Source organism: Aulostomus chinensis, chromosome 12 (assembly GCF_037954235.1).
Source record: "Aulostomus chinensis isolate RoL2024-O1b breed Wild chromosome 12, RoL_Achi_v1.0, whole genome shotgun sequence".
Lineage (NCBI taxonomy): Eukaryota > Metazoa > Chordata > Actinopteri > Syngnathiformes > Aulostomidae > Aulostomus > Aulostomus chinensis.
Window position 1 is genome coordinate 7,405,674 of NC_141331.1, and position 25,368 is coordinate 7,431,041.

Genomic DNA, 25,368 nt, shown 5'->3' on the forward strand with positions numbered 1-25,368 from the left:
AGAGAACAAACAACGAGAGGAAAGTGAAAAAACAGCAAACGAAAACTGAGGAGAAAAAAGTGAGGGGGGGGGATAACACGTGAATGCAAATTGTCATGTGTTCTGCATTCTCCTGACGTTAATGAGTAGCATAATTGTCTTGAAACTGTGAGACGAGTGAATAGTGCGGGCATGTGGGTGTGTGTCATAAATTGCAATATACAGGCCTCATTAGGGACAAGTGGCGCTTCACATGGGGGATTTCTGTAGTATATGGCAACCTCAGCTGTGTCTGTGTGTTTAAGTGAGTCCAAACACTGCAATCAATTCTTTAGATTAAAGAATTATGGAAATTGATTTTCACTGTGTATATTCGAGGATTCAATTTCTACGAGTTTGCTGAAGGAAAATTTGAAGGAGGTAGCAAAAGCTACTGTAGGCTCCAGCCCCCCTCGTGACCCCTAATGGATAAGCGGTATAGAAAATAGATGGATGGATGGGTAACAAAAACTCACTGACAACACGAGACAAGTCAAACAATTTTTTTGGTGTTTTTTTTTAAATTGGGGGCAACATCCAGTTTTCTTTAAAACAAGTCAGTAGTACTAGAATGCAATAATGCACTGTATTGTCACGGCACCTTGGATCGGTATCTCACAAATGCTATTGGTTGATCATCCCACCAGCAGAGAGGCAGAGTCAACACCTGCAGAGACGCTGATGATGGATGCTGGTGCACAGAGGTGCTTCTCTCAGTGTCCACTTGTGCTCGTCTACATAACACAGGTTAGACATGTGCAACCCCGGCAGTGAGAACCTCAAGCCAAATGCCACAAAGTCATTTTGTCCTCGGTGAAAAATTGAATATTTTTAGATATTTTCGAGAACTATTTGTTTAAAGTCTTGTTATGTTCAGGCATAAAGATAATTGGTAGGGGTTTGAAGAACACTTGTGGTTTAGGTTAAAAGAGAAACAAATCAATAATTGGTCCACATGACACTTGTGGGTCACAATTCCTTAGGTTATATACAAATCGTAGTGTGTGTGTGTGTGTGTGTGTGTGTGTGTGTGTGTGTCTGTGCGTGTATGAGAGTCCACGTGAACAAGAACAACCAAAACAAGAGTGGTAAATGGACACTTAACATAGCACCTCTTTACTTTAGCGGTAATTAGAGGACTTAGCAGCAACATTGCCAATGCAAGGTGCCAACCTGGTCGTCAGGAGCATTACGGTTCAGGACAGTACCGATTGTTTCAGGGACACTTTGACACAGTGACCAGGGGGAGTGAGGATCAAACCAGCGATCCTGTGGTGGCTGGACGGCCACTCTACCTGTGAGCCATCCATTGTCCATATTTAAAATTTCCCCTCCAGATGAAGTCATAAACACAGACTGGATTTAATCATACATGAACGCATGCACATGCACACGAGCTCATTTCTTATTCAATTATTATCTGGATATGAATTGATGGCGTTGTTGTTGGTGGGATGAACCTGCGATCAGAAACTGCCAGCGATAAACATCTGCCCAGGTCTGCTGCAACAAGCATCTTGAAAACCTAAGATATGAATGCATGGATTCCTCTCCCTGAAATAGAAGAAATGCCTGAACTGAGCTGGCTAGACATGGTGTACATCTCAATCCCCTCATTTCATTGTTCCTTGCTCCTCTATCCTCGCTTGACCTAGAAAGAATTCCTGTTTCCCACCATGAAGGACGCTCCAATTCTGCTTATTTCTCTTCTCAGGAGTGTGAACTGAAGGGGGGGGGGGGGGGGTGTCCCTGAGGAGAACTGAGTAATGATACATGAGACAAACTTTGTGGCGTTCTGGTGCCGGATCAACACACCCCGGCCTTGGAAATCAGCTTTGTGATTGGTTAACAGCTGATTGACTGCTTTGATATTTGTATGTTCTCTAATTCATCTTCAATTGTAAAGTAGCACATCTAAAGTGTCTTTTAATGAGCATCACGGAAGAGTGTGCAGTTATTCAACAAGAAACGCATTTAATAGTTTACTCTCATCTATATTCAGTGACGTGAAGCTGAAAATCTCTCATTCACTGAGATAAATTTACATAATTCCCACTTTCCATAAAACATGTGTGCAATTATACATGATAATAGTTGTGACTGAAAACTTTCTATTGTATAATGCATTTCAGAACTAATGTCAACACATTCCAATGGAAATAAATATTGCATAACAAACACATTGTGATGTCTCATGTGCATTGGGCATCAAAGCAGTCGATTCTCTTGTCATACTGGCGTGTTCACGGAATCTTCTACGAGCAAACAATGCTAACACATGATCTGTAAAAATACATTCAACAGCAAATACATTTTGCAGGAGAAACTTCACCCTAACCCTATGGGAGCAGGTATATGCGTATACAGATAGTTATATTCTGACAGATATTTTCTATTCTTTAACGTTAATTCTACTTTTATCCATTTTTTTTAAACTGCGCACATCATTAAGTATAAATGGAATTAAAAATCTAAATTTTCTTTTGAATGTCCTTTTTTTTCTACTTGGTGTTGCCAATGATGTATTTTGCACAGTGCAAGCACACAATCATAATATTTCAACCAAACTTACTCACAGACACTCTTTGGTCCCAACTCTGATTTCAGAGTAGTGACCAATATTTCAAGCTGAATTTAAGTGTATAATCAATTAGCATTAAACCAGTGTTCCTCAAGCCGGGTCCTGGGGAGTCTCTGCCCTGCCAGTCTTAAATGCGCCCCCTGCTCCAACACACCTGATTCAAGCAATGGGGTGTTATCAGGCTGCTCCAGGTCCTGAAATAAACCCATTGATTTGAATCTCAAACATTCAGGGCAGCACCTCTCCAGGGCTGAGAAACATCGCTTTAATGATTAATGATTCCTTCCAAACTGCAACAATATCACAGTTTACAATCGTTTCCAACTTGTGGAAGGTAGATTTACATGATGATGACAAGATGCTGTCAGAGTCGTTTCTCTACATACATTTTCAGGAGAAATTTGTGTACAAAGTTGGCCACTTTTGATCTGGGAGATATTTGCTGTGGCACGTTAAACTACAAAGGACTTCTCGCTTTTTTGGGTTCCTTAGAAAATTTAAGGACTACAATCTCCTATGGGCTATACCGTTAGTCGCTATCTTGCAAATTAGTTATTACAAAGTAAAATGAATAAACAAAGAGTAACTATAACTATAATTATACATATTTATTGTTATTTGAGTGGACAATGAGGCACGAGAGCACACTGCTTTTATTATATCAAGTTATTCTTAGATTCAACCTATATTACACACACACACACATGCACGCGCACACACACAGTCCCACCATCACGCCCTTAAATCAATAAGACCAAGTGAGCAGCAGTGAGCAAATGAAATCCAAAGACCCCGCGCTCCTTTCATTCCCGCATCCATCACTGTGAACGGGTAGCCGGCAGGGTGGAGCCCCAGCATCCATCCGTCATCCCCATGGTGTTCTCACAAAGTGACACCCTGTTGGTCACGGCCTCGGCCATCCTCCAAAGGATGCTGGAGATATAGAGTCCAGCCGCTATGACTTTTTGATGACTGCACATGTTGAAATGATATTTGGAGCTGATATTCAATGGCTGACCATTTCACTTTGGAGTAAATATGGCCAAATGACTCAGATAAAGTGTTTCCCCCAGAATTGTGCTCTGGCTGGAGTGTAAAAAGCCTCTGGAAATTAATGACAACCAGTGAGAGCAAGACTATAAAATTGTTAAGTGATTACAGGTCCCTTAAGGAACATTTGATTGCAGGTTTTACTGACAGTTGAGTAAAAGCAGCCCACTAAACTGGACAGGTTAATTTAGTCTGATATTGACATTATATTCATTTAGCCATATCAAACAAATCTATGGTCGGTGAGGCACTTCCATTACTACTAAAGGAGTGTGCACCGCGATGGCTGCTTGTTTTTACAACATGGATTTCTGTACCTTTGTAGAACCTGAACATAATGTGAAAAAATGAGAGAATTTCCCTCTCACCATGCAAAGTGTTCCATCTCAAAGCAACCAGAGAGAAGCTGCAACTCAGAGAGCAAACTAGAGAAGACAGAGCAAACAGAACAGCTCACGTCTTAGAGTACACATCCTAGTATACAATTTTCTTTGCTCTCTGTAATATTACAACTGTGAGCCCCCCTTTTGAGAGGAGGATGTAATGTTTAGACACGAGTTGTACTTCAACAAAAGACGCGTTGTGATGTAGCCCCTCGTTTACTTGAGACAAGACAGGAAGCCTGACGGACCGACCCTGTATAACGAGTCCACTAGCAGGAAAATGACCAGAGCCACCCATCAAGAATTTATTGACTCCTGCATGTCAGAACTGATCTATATAAAATTAATTGGCCTTGTAAAATGACATTTTGGAGGAACGTGGTGGCTGATGCTGAATGTCATCATTGTAATGGAAAAATAATGTCATCTTTCACAGCGATAAGCAGCATGGTTAGACATTCAACACACCTGGCTCTGTCATCGCCACCTTTCTGTGTTGTGTACTATATCTAATTTACCACTGGCTATTGTAGTAATGCATTTACACCACTTAGAAGTATATTATGTCCATTACAGCCATGGCCAGTGGAGAGGATCCCTATATATCATGCAGCAGCCAGGGATCGCCCTTCCAGCAGTTGTGTGGTATCTGACATACACGTTAAACCGGCTAATGGGGGGGGGGGGGGGGGGCATATTTATAGTTCGGTGTGTGAGCTGCCCGGTTCCACACATGTATCACAAGCATCCATCACTATGGAGTTGAACTCTGAAACTTGTGGCTAAGTATATGTGCGGTGCACGACGAACAAGTCAGGACGCAGTTCTGGTGTGCAGACCAATCAGAGCTCATTCATTAGTCAGCCTATTTCTACCGCAGCCATGACCCAAAGCAACTTAGCTGAAGATTATTTAAACCACATTAAGTGTTTTGTCCCTCTACAGTGTGTCCTGTTACTCAGATTTACTCCTCAGTCACCACCCCCCCCACCACAAGTACCAAGGTCCTGTGGCTGCTACTTATAGGGCTCTATCAATCTTATGGATAGAGCAACACAGCACTCCATTTAACCTTTGCTGCCTTTCCAATATTCCAGACTTTGTTTGAACATATGCTAGACACAATCATTAAGACATTAATTTCAATCTCAATGAGTGTTTTGAAGGAGGAAAAAATGCGCTATTTAAATGCAGGACAGGATTATTTTGTTCAAGTAGTCAGGTAATGGAACTATCATGCATTAGATCAACTCATGTAATGCCCTTTTTCCAATTACAATGCTTATTTAGCTTCGACCAAATTCCTCCCTTAGGCGAACAAAAAAACTCTGCATTCTGAGGTTTTTATGCATGAAAACTGCTGGAGCTCGAGTTCTAGTAAACACATCTTTTTTTTTCACTGACAGAAATTGCACTTGTCTGCAGCTTTACACTCCAGTAAATCCTTATCCTCCAGCAGGATCACCACTGGTTAAGGGCATGATCCTTGTCTCTTTTTTTTACCTTCCTTCCTTTTATCTCATTTGCCTAAACGGTGATATTCTCCTCCACTCACACTGACTGATTTTTCATCTGAGCTGATACTAACCAGAGGCCGTTCGCTCCCTCTAGCCTCTAGATCTGACAAACTATGCGTGGGAAAATGGGGGGGGGGCTTGTCGTTTTACATATCTATTTTTGCCAGAGAGGCAGGCAGGCAGTCTGGAATGTCAATGTGTGTTCAGCACCCTCTGACTGATGTGAGATCAAAGTGATGGCTACACACAGTGGTACAACGAACACACACATGTACACACACACTTTGCCAGTGGATAAGATGGCAGGGTGCAACTATAGACAGGTTAGATAAGACTCGGGAAGCGGTCAGACCAGTCCCCACAATCGTCTTTTCCTAACCACTTTTCCTTGACCTCAGTGGTGAGTGTCATGAGGTCAAGGAAGAAGAATAATTCATAAGGGCTTAAGACAAGGCAGCAGTTGTGCTAATGCAAACCGACTGCACTTACACTAGGCTACATCATTTTTATGCAACGCCATGGTTATGCAACAGCAGATGTGATTGATGTAGGTCTGCTGTGGGGATTACCTAATATTAAAAGTGCTGTTTAGACTACTTTAGGAGTGTCATGATTCTTTATACTATATGGTAGTCTGTTCTACAATCCTTGTGTTTCCAATACTCCCAAAACCAAACTTTCCCTCAATCCACCTGTCCATTTTCAACCGCTTGTTCATAGTCTGGTCCTGGCGGGAGCAGCTCCAGCAGTGAACCCCGATCTGCCTTTTCCTCATCCACCAGCTGGGACTGGGGGATCCTGAGGTGTTCCCAGGCCAGGGTGGAGATATAGATCTTCCGCCTGGTCCTTGGTCTGGCCCATGGCCTCTTCCCCGCGAGACATACCTGGAACACCTCCAAAGAGAGGCTCCTGAGTGGCATCCTGACTATCCACCTCAACTGGCTTCTTTCAAGGCAAAGGAGTGGCGGCTCTACTCGCTAACGGATGACTGAGCGTCTCAACCTATCCACCTGTCACCCTCCTGAGGAAACCCATTTCAGCGCTTGTATTCACCGTCTCATTCTTTCGTTCATGACCCATATTTCATGATCATTTAGTTTAGAGTAGAAACAAAGACGTACATGGAGAGCTTCTTCTTCAAGTGAAGATCAATTTTGGTCTTTGTTTTGTTTTTTTGGATAACTAGATCACCTTAAAAATGGATCCACCTTCAGTATAAGCAAATTAAGTGTGAGCAATGGTCAAAGTTGAAGTTTTAGCTGCTGAGGGTAAAGTTTATGCAAACCAGCCTACAGATTTAGGCACTAGTATTACTGTACACATCTTGTCCCACAGGGTGCTATCACTCTTGGCCTGGCCAACTTGTACCACTCTGAATCACAATGTAACCATAAGCAGGGCTTTTAATATTCTTTTCATGGGTTGTAGTCTTCAGGTCAGCACTATTTGACTTGAATTTGAGCAGGACACTCATGGTTAAGACAACTTTAGCATTTTCCTTTCTTTTCATTCTCCAGGTCCTTATCCTGTAACTGGAATTGGTCATAAGGACCTTTGATGCTTAAAACAATGTTGCATTGATTTTGGTACATTAACAAAATGCTGCCATTAAACCCCGTTCATGACATGTAAAGGAACCTGCACAGTCAATAAAATGTGATAATTCTAACAAAAAGAATGGACACAACAGAATCCAGGTTTCGCTGGGTTTCACATTAAATCCTTGCTGCATTTTTTGTCCTATTTAACATGCAATTAGTACATAAATATAGAATTTCCTGGTCACTGAAGTACCTTAACCAACTTGCTCAACCTTTTAAAAAATAAAAGGATCCAAATATTGTTTTCTTGTAGGGTTTGGTTTAAAGCTTGAGATCTTAGACTGTACTTGAAGGCAACAGTACTTTAAGATGACAGCAGTTCAAAAGAAATAAAAAGAATGCTGTTATTTTTAGTAACATCATAAATATCACTTACACCCTAATTGTTTATTTCAAATTGCAGACATATGGGATGAAGCACATCCGCAGAACATTGTCACTCGCTTGCTTTCACAGTCGGCTGCTTTCTGTTAACAGGAGGCTGTCAGGGCGACTGAGGGGTGAGTGAAAGAGAGGGAAAGGAGTAATGAAAATAAAGAAAACAGAGGAATAAGTCAAGGAGATGGGGAAGGGGACAACAAACAGCAAGGACAGAAAGACGGAGGGCAAGCAGTGCATTTTTGATGTGAGTTTGCATAGCTTATGTATGCATGAGGGAAAATATTCTCTAATAAGATGGGTGGAGATGTGGAAAACACTCAGGCCACTTTCAGAAGAGAGTTTTAGGATTAAAAAAAGTGAAGGTGGGAATTAAGATTGCTGTAAATTCAGGGCGATTACATGAATTCTAAACAGACTGACTTCCACCTTCAGTCAGTGATACCTGGAAAAACAAGATGCTAGCCTCTAAAATATGGCCTGCACTTTTTTTTCCTTTTTTTTTTGAAGAGGAAGCAGTCCTCCTGGTTTTTCATTATGATAATCGTGTCCATTTGTCTTGCCTCTCTGACAGGTAGAGCGATACATAGACAAATTTACATACAGACACGGCAGACAGGCCTAAAAAGATCAATGTTGCACATTTTTATCGCAAGTGACCTTTTGCGGTCATGGACAATATGACTGTCCCTTTCAGAAAAACTGGATCACTGATTGCCTCAGCAAATAGCACAGAGTAGAAACACAGTTTTTTATACTACTATACAAAATCCTGGAAAGGAGGATAGAGTGGTTAAAAGTGTCAACAAAACCTAATACTCTTCCATCCATCCTGTAGCTATACCCACTCATTTTGTGCAGGGTGATGGAGTTTAGCATATATTGGGTGAGAGGCATGTCAACAGCCTGTCACAGGGCAGACAAGCATTCACACTCACACCTACAGGCAAATTAGAGTCTCCAATTCAATTAACCTTTTTTTGAACTGGGAGAGAGAAGCAGAGAGTCTGGTGGATGTCATGTGAGGGAAATACTTCACACAGAAAAGCTCCAGTACATTCTACCATTGCTGGTTCTATGACTGCATTAACAGTTTAGAAACGATGTGTTTAGTCACAATTTAACAGAAGGTGGAAAGGTTGTAATCAAGTACTTAAAGGAGGGGTAGGCTCCCAGATTTCTATGTACTTTTTGCTATAATCCCAGAATTTATCATGATGTCTCAATGACAATCAATAAACTGTGATGTTTAAAAAAAAAAAAAAGGAAGCATCAAAATCTGGACAGGTAAGAAACCCATTTGCCGACTTTGCTAGCTAGCTGTAGAGGCCATATTTGCGTTAATTTATCGTCAGTGTAGGTTGTGAGGAGTGAGGAGGGAGGGTTCATGATCAGAGTATGATTCCAAAAACAATTTAGACAGATTTATTCCTTAAGAAAATATAAGAATATGTAAAAAAAAAAAAAAAAAGGGGGGGGGGGGCCAAAAACATGCGGCGCCTACCCCTTCTTTAAATGACAGAGAAAGTGACAAGACCAGATCCAACCAAAAAGGATACATACATCATCAGTGAGCGCAATGCTGTGTCACTAAGTCCACGTCTCTGCGCTGAGTGAACTTAGACGTGGTCCCCAACCTTTTTAACAGTCCTGCTCTCCCTGAAACAAACATTCTACCTCCTGCTGTGTAACACTTCCAATTCCACAGACGATCAGAATCCAATACGAGTAACTTCTTATTAGTGTAGCTTCATCTGCACTGCTGGTGTTGATAATCGCTGCACTAGTGCCACCTGTGGCTGGGCGAGCACCACCAAAGCTAATGCTAGCTTTGTCAGACATGGTACTGTTGACTCGGTCTTCCAGGAGGAAGTGGACATACTATGGGTGACGTCTCTATTCTGGTGCCTAGTTCAGGCGTGCAGAGTGATCAGAGGAAAAGAATGAACCAGTCCTCACAGAATGTAGGAGGAAAAACTGGTTTATTTTTGATGGGGGTACTGGGTTTCCAAAATGCTTGTTTCTTGACATGAACCAAAGCATATCCCTGTCACGCTTGGTTGTGCGGCTACTATTTTATTTCATAAGCAACATAACCAAACTAGAGTCCATTCAGAAAGGTCACACCTGAGAGTCAAAATAAAACATGTGTCCATCCGCTCTGCATCACTCATGAAAATACCAATCAATCCTTCTAATAACTTCCCAATAAACAGCACTTTAGCGTGTGCTAAATTTATTTATTTATCTATTTATTGACCCATCAAAACCTGAAGCTACTAGTTGTTGGGATATTGTAATGGCAAAGACACAAGAGATGGTCTGAGGTGTGGTGTGTCTGTGGTTTTAGAAGTGTCTCATACACAGATGATTGACCAAAATTCCCTTTATATGATGGGAAATACATTCAGCTTCACTGGAGGTTTTGGTTGAAATGTTGAATAATAAATCAGCAGTTATTGGACACATCAGTGTGGATATTAAAAATGAGTAGCCCAAACATCCATTAAGACTCTCCACTTTGCTGAACCAAGTTCAGGGTACATAACATTGTTTTCTGCTGGATCTTAAATTAGTGCTGTCTCTCACCTGTCTGTCTCTCTGCTCAAATTAGGAGTCGTCTTTTCTTCCCAAAGCCATCTGACTCCAGTCTGTAGCGCTTAAACGAGCCTGACTGGAAATGAGCGCAGACAACATGGGGCTGTATGGTCTGTACGATCAATTAGGACAGAGAGAGCAGCATAGAGATAGACAGCCAAAGCGTGCGGTGGAGCACAGCTTTCAGCATCTTTAGACTTTGTATAATATCTTAAGTGCATTTTAGAGAGCGAGCCAGACAAATCATTCATCTGCAGTGAAACCATATCCCTCTAATAGCCACCGTCCTCGGACCCCAAACACCCCACCAGCTTTCTCATGTAGAATCCTAGATCTACATGAAGTTAGACGTGCTGAGTTTAGAGGAAAACAAATGTTTTTTCTCCTTCCAATCTTTCTTTCTCTGCTTGTAAAAAGATACAGAGCAGATAAACTGTGGCGCTTCAGGGGATTAATCTCAGCCAAGTGACACATTCTCTCTTCTATCACAGCTCTAACTCAATTTCATTGAAAAAGAGAAAAGAATATAAATGGGAAACACACACAGGGAATTGTAATTTCTGGATAATCTGTTGGTTTCTACTGAACTGCCCACTGAATGAGAATGACAATAACTTATGTAGGACAACAGTATACTCCACAGTAAAGGCGTTTAAGGGAAACTAGTCCGATGGCCCAAATTTGCATTTTGACTCATACAGTTAGAGAAGCCTGAGCTTCCCGACTCCCACCAAATAACCAATCACACAAGTCAAAAAGCCAGAGTGAGTGTGTCAGTGACTTGTCCCCGCTGTATTTTCAACTCAGATTTGTAGTTGCGGGTTTTCAAAATTCCCAGACAGATGATAGCAAATGCAGGTACCTCGCAATTGTTGCGAGTTTAGTGAATTGATTGATACTACAGGTGGAAAAGGTGAAGGAGGCTGATTTGTTTTTTTCTCCACTGGAGCTGTGATTAATGTTCTAAAGCATTTTGTTACATCATTTTGATCCATTCAGGAGTGAATTGAGACTGAGTGATTTTTAGTGCCCAATACTGGTGCCAAGCATGTTGGAATAAAGGATTTCTCCGCTGACCGCATCGCATCATTTCTATTTAACCACTAAAAGACATTACATCTTTTATCATTTCAACCTGAAACATCATAAACTGTTGCAGCCCCCTTTCTCTCTCTCTCTCTCTCTCTCTCTCTCTCTCTCTACTGAGTTCATCAGACTGGAGTGGGCTGAAATATGAATATAGATGCAGATTATGTGGACCATTGAAAAACCATTCAATTTTTTGAATATTTATGAAAACCCCTTCAGTTTTCCGCGTGAACTTCACAAGAGTGTAATGATGGCACATAAGAGGTAGTAAAGGGTTGCACTACACGTTGAGAAGAGATGGTTGATGGTCATCATTATTTGATGAACTCCTGCTGCGATGCAACAGTGTGCCAGAAAATACAGTAGGTGCCTGATTGACAGGGAGGACAGTAAGTAGAAGTGCTCGTGCAGAGAAGGCGCCACTCGCTGTAAAGGCTGTAATCTTAATATCGAGTCAATATATTGATGCCATTAGATAAGCAAAGAAAGTTCCACACCACAGCTGAGCAGGTGTACACGGTATGATATGTCTTTAAAATTATGTGTATTAATATATTTTCTTGATACAGTTTGTCAATTTAGCCTTCAGGACTTTGGTCATAAAAAGAACAGTTAAGTGGCTGATAGAAATAGAAAATCACATGAACATAATTAATCAATGGGAGCGAACTCATGCATAATTTCTTAAATTAGGCCAATCCAGGGCATAAAGTGCTTTATTGTAGAGTCATAGAACGTGTTAAAGATTTGGAATGAAAAATTAGAGAAATTCTAATAATGAACACACATGAACCAATACTGGTCCTGTTGGTCCTTTGAGGCATGATGTTTGTTGGTAGTTGCTCCTTCACAGATGAGTGACGGTTGAATTCGGTTGGTGACGTCAGGAGAACAAAAATCTCATCACAAATGTCAGTTTCATGTGGAATACTGATATGAATATTTTTGGGGGGGGATCAGTGTTGGAATTGGATCTCTGCTCATTGCTGCCTCCACCTCATTTTCATTTTCAAATGTAATATCTGACCGACACAAGGGTTTTTCAGATATTAAATTAGCATCTGGTTCCAGCCGGGTTTGGTCTGAAATTTCAGTGCCACTACTTTCCTCATAAAGAACAATTTATTTAATTGTGTATGGTATTTTCCTGGTCCACGCAGGAACATTTCCAGCTCAGTCCTGCACTGTTTCCTGGTTTATATTTTCTGTCTTCATGCAAAACCTTCTGAAAATGAAGAACAACAATAATCCCGATTGCCATCCTGCTGGTTAAAATACTGCCACTAAAATGTTAGTCCCCCCACGCCCCAAACACTTCACTATGTGTAATCTAAGTTTGATTTAGATTCATGAAATTATTTGATTTCGTTTGGTGACCCTAGTGCTTAACGTACAAGTTATTAAAACTGAATGTAAATGGAAAATGTATCCAAAAAAGGAACATCTCAGTGAGGTGACGTCTGTCCTAGGGACTCTGAGTAACCTCATAAACATGTAGATCTGCTGCTGCTGCTGCATCCTCATGCAGCTCCATCTCCAACCACTTCACCGATTACACACTGGATAAATATTAACTTTGATAACTTTCTGTTCTGTTTGAAAGTTGGATTTCTTTTTTTTTTTTCATCAAGTCCCTGACATGTCCATCTGAGCGATACATCAGGTGAAGATGCATTTTCTTCTGTTTGATATCAAGATACAATAAAAACATTTGTACTGTAGACTGGGACAGATTTTTTTTTTTTGGAAGAAATGCATCTGTGTGTGAGTGTGTGTGTATTACTTTGGTTTTCTATGTGACCACAGAGAGTGTGACAAATGGATGTGTCAGAGCTTGATGGAGCGCTGTGATTGCTCTGCTAGGCACACAGCTATTACAAGACTATATGAAAGATCCAACGAAAAATCCTGTTTGAATCAACCACCCAAAATCGGAGAACCACAGAGATGTTCCACCGTTAGAAGAAAGATAGAAAGCAAGTTTCCCATCCTAATACAGAATTAGGCAAATTAATTTTGTGTCCGAATTCGAGAGAAATGACAATACTTTCTATAGTTGCTCCAATGACAATGACTAAGACACTGATTGCTGTCGTATTTGTGCTTCACCCTTTTCAACCACCCTTAAAACAATAACAAAAATGACTCAAGTCGTCAGTAATTAACACGAGAATAGACGGTTTTCTAATCTCTAAAAAGCTATTATAAGCTGCACTGCCAAACTCCTCCATATTGCTCTCCTGTTTGTCTGCTGCGGCTGAGATGTAATGACTGTTTGGGGGCTCGTGTGAATTCATTGCTTGAGTGCAGACTTCTGCTTCAGGTGTGGAGACACGCGTCACTGTACCTGTAATGTAGTTTTTTTTTTCTGACGCAAGTCAAGTGAAACAGACAAAAACAGCCTTCGAAAGATAAAGCAGCATGACCTTGGGCTGGTTTCCTCTAACTGGGCCACCCCACCTGTGATCGTGTGTGTGTGTGTGTGTGTGTGTGTGTGTGTGTATGGGGGGGCATAGAGAGACAGAGAGAGCTCTTACAGTGATGGAACATCGTTATATGAATTTCAATGTGTGAACTATGCATGTGTAGAGGATAAAACTATACTCCTTGAATGCAGCATTATGGACAGTCAACAACAATACTATATAATATACATTAAGTTATTGAGTTGACATTAAGAGGGTTGCTTTTTGGGGGGGTATTCATACCAATTTCAAGTCATGCACATACAACCATGTGGGATCACTGGGTCTGAATACGGCACCAGGGTTTGTAGATGTATGTTACCTCGACCCTCTGTATGTCTGAGGGGACCTGAGGGTCCTTGACAGCCCGGAGCAGGATTGGACAAAATAATGCATCCGGTTCACCGCCCACTATTCTTTTCCAGGTATGTGTTGTACCTTTTCTAAGCACTGAGTTCACAAGTGCAGAAAACACTTGTGCAAAGGATATACCTGAGTAAAGCTCCAGCACAGCCACCTCTTCAAGACAGGACTTGGGTCCTTAAAGAAGAGGAGGTACTCAACAAGGAAATGAAAGGAGCCTAAGCAACAATCACCAATATTATCTACTTGTGTTTTTTGTGCCCTCCTCTGCAGGGGTATAATTTTACCTGAATTGTGCTGGCACTTCTTATTTAATCAGTGGACTAACTTCTAATATAGCAGCTTGAAACTCCCATCGTTTGGTTCTCTGGGGAGAAGGTTTGATAAGTTCTGTTGAGGGGGAAATTTAATCTGATTTATTTTTGAGTTTTTGTCTATTCTTATGCTAAATAAATTAATGAGTTTTTCTTTGACCATTTTCCATGCTCTATGTTTCCCTGAGGGTAATTTATTGTTATCCCCTCATCCCTTGGACTTATTTAACAACAACAGTATAAAATGAGCCACTTGAGCTGACTCACATTTCTAGGTTCACTGATTTTACATTAAAACAGACAGACCCATTTAGGAATGCATAAATTACAAAAACATGTAATTATGTATTAGATTAGGGCCCATTACTGTTAACGAAAACAATAATACTGACTGATAATAAATAATATAAAAGCGAGAATCAACAAAACTCCTGCACCTCAAAGCACCTTTTCATCAGAGACCACGTAACTCGACAGAAGCTTAGTGGGGTTTTCTTCAGTCTACATGTAAATGATAGTCCTGCTGAATATATAACTGATTATCTGTCTGCGTGTGCGATTACATCATTGACTGCTTGAACATGGGTTTAATTGCATGTGTAACTGCTTGTCTAACTACCTATGAAATTAAATGATTTCACAGTTTTAACCTTCAGTCTGTCTCGAGGTCTTTACGGGTATGAATTTAGAGTAGAGTATTTACTTTCTGCAAGCATTCCTTGGCCCATCTTCAACCAAACACACACACACACACACACACACACACACACACACACACACACACACACACACACACACACACACAAACATCTAGTTTTTCCCGTCCAGTGCACTGACATCAATATGCAGCAAAGGTAAGATGACGAGAGGGAGGAGGAGCAGAAGAGGGGGGGAAAGGGTGGAAAAAGGAGGGGAGGATGGAAGAAATTGGGACTAGGGGGAGGAAAGACTATGAAAGGAGGAGAAAGAGTAGGACAAAAGGTACATTCTATCAGTCTCAGTAAACCTCAGATGCAAGTCTTTAATAAATATATCATCTAATCATCCATCTGTAATCTATATTTAATCTATTTATCACTTTTTGTTGGCAGCCTGATTCGTGTTCACAGCCTGTCATTACAACCTGAAAATGACAGGAAAATCAATATGAAACTCTGACTTAATGTGTATCTGACACTTTGGAAGAACAGCTGTCGACTATTTTGCATAAAGTATGATTAAAAAGCTACCAAATACTGACATTCCAATACTGAGACTGTCAAAACTGTTTTCAAATCCACATAAAGAAGGGTGACATTTTACTCTGAGTTGAAAACTTGAACAAACAGATGTTAATCCTTGTTGAGAATAATACCTACAGGAGTGTGATGGTGTCCATTCAATCACGCCATCTCATGCCTATCAACTTACTGAGTTACTGTTGGATTTCAAAATGTAACTTTGAAAAAGATGGGGCGTGCTATTCCTGAGGATAAGAGGTGGATTTTGTCACATGTACAGCACCGTCAGGAGTGGCTGGCGCCTATCCCAGCTGACATGGAGCAAGAGACGGGGCTCACCCTGAATGGGTCGCCAGTCCATCGCAAGGCCATCAGGAGCAATTATGGGCTCAGTATCTTGCTCAAGGATACTTGGACACGGTCACTGGGGAAGTAAGGATCGAACCAGCAACCCTCCGATTGCTAGACGGCCACTCTACCTCTGAGCCACGTCGCCGCTCCTATGGTGTAACCTCGTTTGATCTCCTTGATTGACAAAACTTCCTGTATTCGGTTAGACGCTAACAACCTCCTCCCCTTTTTCCTTTTCTTCCATTTGCATCCATCCTGTACCTCCTGCTTGCTCTCTCTGTCTCCAACCCAGCTTCACTGTATTCCTCTCATGCTGAGGGTTAGCCCAAAAAGCTGTCAGGATATGTTCTACTGTCAGCGAGATGCCAAGTGGGAACACATTAGCTATCAGCCCTGGTGTGTCCCTGACAAGAAACAAGCCAATTAAGGAATCCCTGGGCTCTGCTTAAGCCCGGTTATGGCAGAGGTCCCCCAGACACACACTGGTATGCTAAATCATCATACCTTTTTTATATCAAAGCCTCCGTGGGGAGAAGTAGAGTGATTCTGGATTATTCCTTTTATTCCTTCCTGCATCACTGCCGGCCATCACTCAGCAGCGAGCTTTAGAGAAGTTTATCTGAGCTCTGAAGGACACTGTGCATGGAGCTTTTTTTTTCCTCTCCTCCTCCTGTTGTTCATGGCTAATAGTATTACGGAGGGAGGAAGTGCTTGGAGATAAGCCTAAGGTCACATAGTTGTAATCAATTACTGTGGTTAAACATTGCAATAAAAAGATTAAGGATTAGAATTAGGTTTGAGTAAAGAGGCTTGAGAGGGTGTGTGAAGCTTTTCTGAGTGTGAACGTGTGTGTGTGTGTGTGTGTGTGTGAGTGTGTGTATGGTGTTAGTCATCTTTTTTGTGCTTTTCCAAGTTACACCCAGTCATCGCTTGACATGTCCTCCCACCTTCCTCTGTCTCTCACTCTTTTCTTATTTGTCTTCCCCATTTTTTTTAAAACTCTCTCTCCCTGTTAAACCTCTTCTCCAAATTTGAAGGCTAAATCTGACAGCAATCCTCACAAAACTTTTCCTGAAACTGACAGAGCAATTTGTTCAGAGGACTTTATGTCGATTAGCAGCTGCCTGAGCTTACGCTTGTTACCCTGGGTGGATGATAAAGACAACTACGTGTTAGTGTGGAAAATTCCTCCACAATAACAGTGGGAGGTTGGATGATGAGAGCAAAACACAAATAATACACATAATTCTAGATTAATAGTATAAAAGTGTTGTACAATATCAACATTCAGCAGCGCTGCAGGGTTGTTATCCTCTTGGTATATTTGGTTAATGTAAGAAAACTGGTCACAATAAAGTTTCATTCTGAAAGAGGGGCTACATCATTTCCACATAGTCACATATTGATATGCATTTCATACACCAGTGACCATCTTTTTATGAGCTATTCTATTATTGTTTACTTGTATTTTGAGTTACAACCTGCCAATTACAGGCAACTGCTCTTTGAGGGAATTTTCATCAATACTGTAGTCCTTTTTAGGGAAAGCACACTCTTTAATTGGACCCCCTAAAATTGGACCAACATAAAAAGGGACCAAGTTCTTTTTGCTCTCCGTTCTCTTTACTGTCCACTTCACGCCCCAGAGGCGGTGAACATGTCAAGGCACTGATCTTGGAGGTCTCCATGTTCCCAACTCAAACTTAAAGCGAACAGACTACCTGCCAAGGTAGTCTCAGTTCAGGCCACTTCAGAAGGATCTCGGATTAATTTGGAATCCTTATATATGCACAAAAAATGCTAACTAGTCAGTGTGAGCCGACTTTGAAGGGTAAAAAGCACAAAGTGTGGAAAAAACATTTAAGTATACCGCTCTTTATTTCCATTTTACTCTAAAAAGGACCATCATTTGCCAAAAGACCATCACACAGAATTGAAGAAAACTTGAACTGAGCGGATGAGACCATAAACTTAGAAAATGCTCAATCAAGTCTATCCAGGCATTTTCTTTTACCATCTCTCATCCATGGCCAAACTCAGCCGTCTGCAGCATGGAGACAGGGAGTTAGTGGAGGAAGTCTCAGACAGGGAGGACAAAGAGGAAGAAAACTCCTCAGATAAAGATGAAGTTGAGGAGGACTCTGAGGAGGACTAGCCAGCACAAGGGAGACATTTATCTTCAAGGACAACACAATCTGTTGCTCTTCAGTAACAGATTAATCTGCAGGCAGGGTGGCAGCAGAAAATATCATTTGGATGACTCCAGGTCCTACAAGACAAGGTACATGCATCAAAATGTCTCCGTGACACGGAGTGAGCTTAACCCCAGCTGGAGGGCAGGCCAGAGGAACCGGAGGAGGGTCCTTTTGGAGCCCCTCGTGACTGCTCTCACACAAAGGTGATGCCACCTTCCCTGCACAGCAGCCACAGTTGCACTACACAGTCTGTGTCCCCACATTCAATTGACACAAGGTGAAGAAAGACAAGGTGATGAAACTTCTGCCAAACAAGTTGCTGCAAGTGTGGAAAATATATTTACAAGGGAAACATTCAGGTTCTAGCTACCCACATTAAGTTGTAAATTCAGTCTGTCAGCAAACCACTTTATTGTTACCTATTATTACTTTATTGGCTCAACATGTGAAGCAGTTTGTAGTGTAATTTTACTCCCTGGGATGTGTTAATACAGGAGTATATGTACTCAAGAAGACAAGAATATTGCAGACAGCTGCTGCATCAGAAGTTTGCTATCTGCTGCAAATGAAAAAAATAACAATATTTCACTAAGTTAAACGCTGTATTGTGCAACATTTTGAGGCTGAAACTGCTGCAGCCGCAGACCTGTCACACACTTAGCTCTATTATTATTGTATCAGTATTTAACCAGAAAGTAAACTGTGCCAATCACAGGGGAAATTAATGGTCACTGGCCTCTAATAACAAGTATCACTCAACGCTAACGTGAGCACGTGTCAACAATCTGAGACAAGCTTGTATTGTTTGGAACTGACCAGTGTGAGGGTTACATAGCCTGATATGTGAGTGAGTGTTCTAGCAGCAGTGAACCTGCTTACACTTAATGTTGTGTTTATATTCCCCCAGTCGATCGCATTATTCGCTGCAAGGGATCTCTGTCATGGGTAAAAATAGAACTAATTCTTCCTTTTACAATGGACAACCACCATTCTATGTCATCTAACCTGCATATGTGCAATTCTAGTTTCATGTAATCTAATAAATACACAGCTCCTGTCTTTGCTCTACTATCCCCCCAACACACACACACACACACACACACACACACACACACACACACACACACACACACACACACCACTGGGAAATGATTCATGCATATTTCAGCAGTGTGCCAGCCCGTTCTGAGTGGAGCTTATTGTGGCTACATGCAGACGCCAAATCAAACCTCTTTCCTCTCTCCTCACTCAGGCTTTCTTTCATTCACCCCACCACCAGTCTCTCTCCTTCATCACTATTCAGCATTTCAGAACAGGGAGAGAAAGCCTGCGAATAAACACACACACACACACACACACACACACACACACACACACACACACATTTGCCTAGTGAAAACAACCTCAACATTGTTTTCAGAGAAGTATTCGATTGCTGTTGGCACACACAATCATCAACTTGAGAAAAAGTTTGCGGTGCAAAAGTCCTTGAAAGACAGATCAACTGCTGTCAGGATAAAACCTCTTGAGTGCGAATTTGTTTTCTGACTCAACTGAGAGTATCTCAACACTCGGTTAAGTCATTAACAAACATACCAACAGTCCACCTTGAATGGTTTCCCCTTGCTGGAAACTCAAGAGGGCCCATTTACTCTCCAAGTATTGAAAGTATAAAATAATAAAAGGGTACATTCCACTGAAGGTAGGGCATGACCACGATGTAAGATCGTTTTTACAGTGTGCATTATATTCCCACTTTCTAGTGTGCGGGAGTTGTCTAGGATGAGGGTCTACAGAGAAATACAGTGATATGATCAGGGAGAGCAAGCAAAATTAATTAACTGATTGCGGCATCTCCTTGTAATTTTCTCTTAAATTAAAAATATTCCAAGGCAACTATGATATTCACACATATTCATATCAGTGTGCTAATCAGCCAGGAATTCACATCTTAGTCCTGCCAGCTCAGTAACTCTCATCATAATAGTGGCTCTTAAAGGCAAAGATTTGTCCCCAAAGGTCAAGATTAGCGAAGACAGACCATTACTAAACAAATACATAACCAATATATTTGGACTTGCTCCTTAAAAAAACAAACAAACATTTTATGAGCATAATAATGGTTGTTTACTGTTACTGCCATTGCTTATGTGTACCGGATCTCATAACTCTGAGTTACTGCCGCAGATTGTGAGCTGGATTGCATATTTGCTTTTGGAGGATGATTCTGCAAACTGCTGCCACGCAGGCTATAATATTAATATTTCCCATGGAAAAAAAAATGTATTTCTCACATTAATATTTCACAACAATAGCAATACAGGTCATGTGATGATGTCTGTACAGTGTGAAAGTGATAGGGAGCATGCTGGAGCAGCGGGTGGATTGAACAAACACTGGTCGGGAGACTGACGTTTGAGAATTTTAAAAGCCCATTTAGTAGTCAAGAAAATCTGACATGAATTTTGATGAAAAGGGAAAGAAAATTAGTCTCGTTGGCATCAACTGGTTTGGAGAAAATACACAAGGTTATTTAATGTTGTATTTTCACCAGAGGGTGGCGGTACAGGCAATGCTCCCCATGAATGGAAGAGGGGATTGTCTTGGCTGACTACCATCTCAAAATAGAGTTGTTTGGAACATTGTAATTGTTCTTTCATGCCAGCTAGTATTAGGCATCTTGTGTGCTGTCCGGAGACGAAGACATTTGGGAATTATCCGGAAGATGCAGACAGCATCTGACAGTTGGTCAGTCGCTCTATTCAGCGCTTACTCAAAAAGAACAAAAAAAATCTTAACCTGCCATTTAAAAAAAAAAAAAAGGTATTTTTTCCATATTTTTTCCCCCAAAACATGTTGATGGAAATATGGCTAATATTCTCCAAGCCCCGACCATTTATTTCCCAGTCAGACCTTAGCCATGGTATTAATAACTGTTTTAATTGAGAGGCTGTACCATCTCTGAATTTCATTTCTGACAAAATTTGCTTGAGACAACTGGGTTGTTTTGGCACAGACTACTTTCACCCAGTAATATTTGACAGCAATTTCTAACACATAGAGTTGCCTTTCTCAAGCACACTTAAATGTTGCTGTTGCAGAGAGAAAACAAAGCTACAGTGTCCTCTGTTGTGATCCTGGCACACCACGACGGCATACTTGTGGTTAACCCTCCTCCTCGACACAACCACGCACCCTTCTGTCATTACAACAGTTTGTTTTCTAACTTTTCATTTTAAAAAGTCCATTTGAATTTCACCTTCAGTTGCATATCATATGACCAGCTGTCAGACTCATCATCACTGCAAATGAAATAATATACAGACGTGCACCGGGCTGAGTCAGTGAGTGACAGCTGTTCCTATCCTGAACTACAACTAGTGCAGCTCTGATAGGCAGCTACATGCTGTACTGCTGTATCGGTCTGATACCAGGCTGTGTCTAATATGGTGGGGATTGACTTCCACTTGCTAGCTCCCAGGTAGAGAAGGGGATTTAAACTATTTTACCTCCCCAGATCTTCACACCTTCCCCCAGGCCCTCTCACCTCGATGCCTTAAATATTAATGGTAAATCGGAGGATAGTGGATGAGTGAGGATGGGAGAGGGCTGACAGCTTAATCATGGAGGCAGCAGCCTCCCCCTCCCTTTTTCCTCACCACAGTGGGCGGCTGTCACCACGACCTACATGATGTAATCACCTCTATAACCCTGATATGGGCCACTGTGGGCCTTGCAGGGAGAGATAGAGAGACAGGGAGGTGGGGGGGGGGGACCTGAGGGATCCTCCTGCCGCGTCAAAACCCACATGGAGAGAGTGTGAAGTTATAAGGATAGAGGAAAAGTGGTGTCCCAACAACACTTTTTGTAAAAAGTACTGCAACTGCTCCAAACCAATTTAACACTGTCAAAACAAAGTAATAACTCCCAGAAGCTGTTCAGAGACTATTTTTCCTCAATATTGTATATTTCACAATCCAATGATCTTGTTTCTTTTAATAACCTTTGACACGGTCACTGTGAAAGTCTCAGTTTTGGTGATAACAACATGTGATGTTGTGGTGAGCAACACCACACCCTGCTTTTGAGGGAATTAGTTGATCAGTTTGCCTTTATATTGTGCTTAATATAATACATACACTGTTTTGTTTTTTGTTTTTTTACAGAAAAGTACCGAACTAAACAGCTTCTTTTGGTAACCTATATTTTTTATTATTAGGTTAAAAACAAGTTAAGTAATTTTAGTTGGTACTTGAGACTGAAACAGTGAACTGGTAATATCTCTGTTGTCTAGGGTGGTGCCCCAGATCGATCTTTGTACAAGGGTATCTTCATCAGTAATTACTTCTAATCATTATTTGTCACAGCCAGATTTACAACGGTTAACAACATTAGTGTCTCCACATTACCTTCTATTTCTTTAGAGTGCAGGATATTAAGCTCTAAGCTGTTTAAATCACATACAAATTGAACTTGACTTTTTGTCTTTTTCGAAAAAGAGGTATAGAGAGCGTTACAGGGGCAGTGCAGACAGACCAAGAGGCAGAAGTTCGCGAGTTCTGCCTGTACTGTACAGTATCACATAATATTTCCAATCACTCCTTCAGGTACTTCAACGGTGTAGAGAAAGAAACTTTTAATGCAAGGTTATTTTGATGTAAGGACATAGGGAGTTTGATGTAATCGCATCAATATTTTATCATGCCAATAACTTCTGGTTGCTGCTTTTCCAAAGTTCTGATTTCCAGTCTGACAAGATAGTGCAGTGGAGCTGCAGGCACTTAACGCCAGGACCGAATGGAAATACCCCTTTAGGTATAGCTGACTGACAAATATACAGAGTGAGACAGAGTACATGCAGTCTTTTTTTCTGCTGATCGTAGAGTACAGGCAGCAGTAGGTGAAATAGTGAGTAAACTAGGAAGGTTGTTGGCCTAAAGCATAATTATTTTGATTTACATTAGCTGAAAAAAACAACTCAAATTTTTTTTTTTTTGTAGAAAAACAAAGGCAATACAACACATTACATTACAAGCATTCCAAGTAGTCACGAGTAAGTGTTTTTACACTCACCAATGTGTTTTCTCTCGTACCTCTTCATGACTCCACAATGCAGGTCGAGCTAGCCGCCTATATTTAGCTTGAAGCTAATGGTGACCAACTGCTAATGACAACAAAACTGCTCAAAACCGTCCGCTGACAAACTTAAAGGTTGTATGCTCAGTAATTCACTCACACACACACACACACACACACACACACACACACACTGATTTAAGCTGAAAACAGAGGAACTATAAGCCTCTCGGTTCACCGTTCGTTCACAGTATAGCAGCTAGCGTGACAAGCTAATGTATAATGTATTCACCAATTAACAAGACAGTTTGTTTTTAGCTCAAATCTAAGTGTTTGTAGATTACTGAGCATACAGCTGGATAAAAAAAAAGTGGAATGTACCTAACAATGCGTATGAGGGTTTATTAATGGTAATTTTTGCCTACTTTTGCTGTTGTTATTCATCAGCCACCATTAGCTTCAACGTGGCTGGCTTTATCTGCATTGTACAGCAGAAAGTAGAACTCAAGAAACATATTGGTACATGAAAGGCAAAATACACTTCTTGTTATTGCTTAATTATTAAAAGCTGCAGCCACAACAATAGTATGGTAGATCCAGCCTGATTACTGTTCCATTTGCCTGTTCTTGGCAACAATTTCAAGAGTTGGTGAAATATTTGTGTTGTTATTGTGCCATGAACAGGACAAGAATTGACTTGGAAAGATTGCACATCATTACAAAAGCCCCCTCTGAGATCTTGGCTCATTATTTACCTCAAAGCATTATTTCCCATGTGGACAGGGCAGTCTGACCAGAAACCAAGCTGTGAATAGGAAACAGTTTTGTGCTACTTGCTCTGACCTATTACCATCAATACAGATATCTTACTGATGCAGCAATGACCATGCAGTTTGAGTACAACACACTGGAAAGTCAGACGAAAGGCAGGAGCACGGTTATCCTCCTTACCCCATTGATGGGATACGTCTTCCATCCCAGCTCTCCAAGCACAGACGTTGTATCCAGCAGCACAACTGAAATGAAGAAGAAAAAAAAAAGAGGACTGAGGAAAATCCGACCATTATCAATCTGTCGGCACACAAAGAGTCCCATTTTCACACTGGAAATTGAAATATCAGTCATAAACATGTTCATTTAGACATCTCAGAAATTATTTTCTTGGATGAATATTTATGGGCATGGCATATATACAGCAAAGGCAACATTTTCACCACTTGCAGCACAATTTGGGGACTGATAGATTGCAGTCAAATTGCCGTCAACAGTCCATTCCCTCCCCTGCCATCCCTCTCTACCCTTCACAGCTTTGCATTAATCTCACTCACATTTTTGCCCTCCAGTTTATCTCGACGGTTTTATCCACAATAGATCCGTCCCCATGGATCTGTATGGTCCTACACGGGGTTCTTCTGGGTGTTCGGGCTTCCTCCCGCGGAACAAAAACTTTCCAGTGAGGTTAATGGGAGGATCCCAATTGGCCCTAGGTGTGAACAAGGTCTCTGACTGGTGACCTGTCCACCTCTCACCAAATATCAGCTGGGATTGGCTCAGGAAACAGGATAACTGATGTGTGTGTGTGTGTGTTTTCTGTGCTATAATGGAATGAGGTAGGCAAGAGTGGTGGTGATATATCAATCACAAGAAAGCCACGCCTCCAAAATAATTACTTTTTTTGTTGTCTATTTTACTCCTAATGAGGCCACTGTTGTCAAAATAAAACATAATTTTGCATTAAAAGAACACTTTTACATCATAAACGAACTTGTCAGTTAGATGACGTGACCCTCTCTGTCCTATGAACTGTGTCGAAGTTTAGTGGACAGAATCCCACCGTGCAGGGGACGATGTTAATGCTACCTGTGGTGTTGCATCTGCAGGTGTTGTGACTCCGAGGTCTCTGGTCGCAAACATAGTTGACGCTGTAGTTCATTGTTTTGCTGCGACATCTTCCATCTCTAACTCGGAAATTAAAAAAAAAAAAAAAAAATTCGCGCTCTGCGACGGTTTGGCAGAATGACGCCTTTTCACTTTCAACCAAATTTTAGGGAAATGAAGCGGAAACACAGGTGAGGGCGGTGCGGAAGCGGGGGGGGGGGGGGGTGCTCGTTTTATTGAAGTGGAACACTACAGGCGGGCGGCACAAGGAGCGAGCGAGAGAGAGAGAGA

At 41.3% G+C, this 25,368-nt stretch overlaps 1 protein-coding gene across 4 annotated transcripts in view; it reads right to left on the minus strand.

Moving 5' to 3' along the window:
- epha6 (eph receptor A6) overlaps positions 1–25,368 on the minus strand; it is a 169,964-nt gene that overhangs the window by 130,351 nt on the left and 14,245 nt on the right. For 2 of the 4 annotated variants that reach the window (XM_086219849.1, XM_086219848.1), the window contains exon 2: positions 24,151–24,215. In XM_086219849.1, the coding sequence (XP_086075975.1) occupies positions 24,151–24,215 (65 nt within the window). Of the gene's footprint in view, positions 1–24,150; positions 24,216–24,527; positions 24,980–25,059; positions 25,192–25,368 lie in introns of those variants that run through there. The other 2 variants (XM_086219847.1, XM_086219851.1) reach the window with 2 other exon arrangements.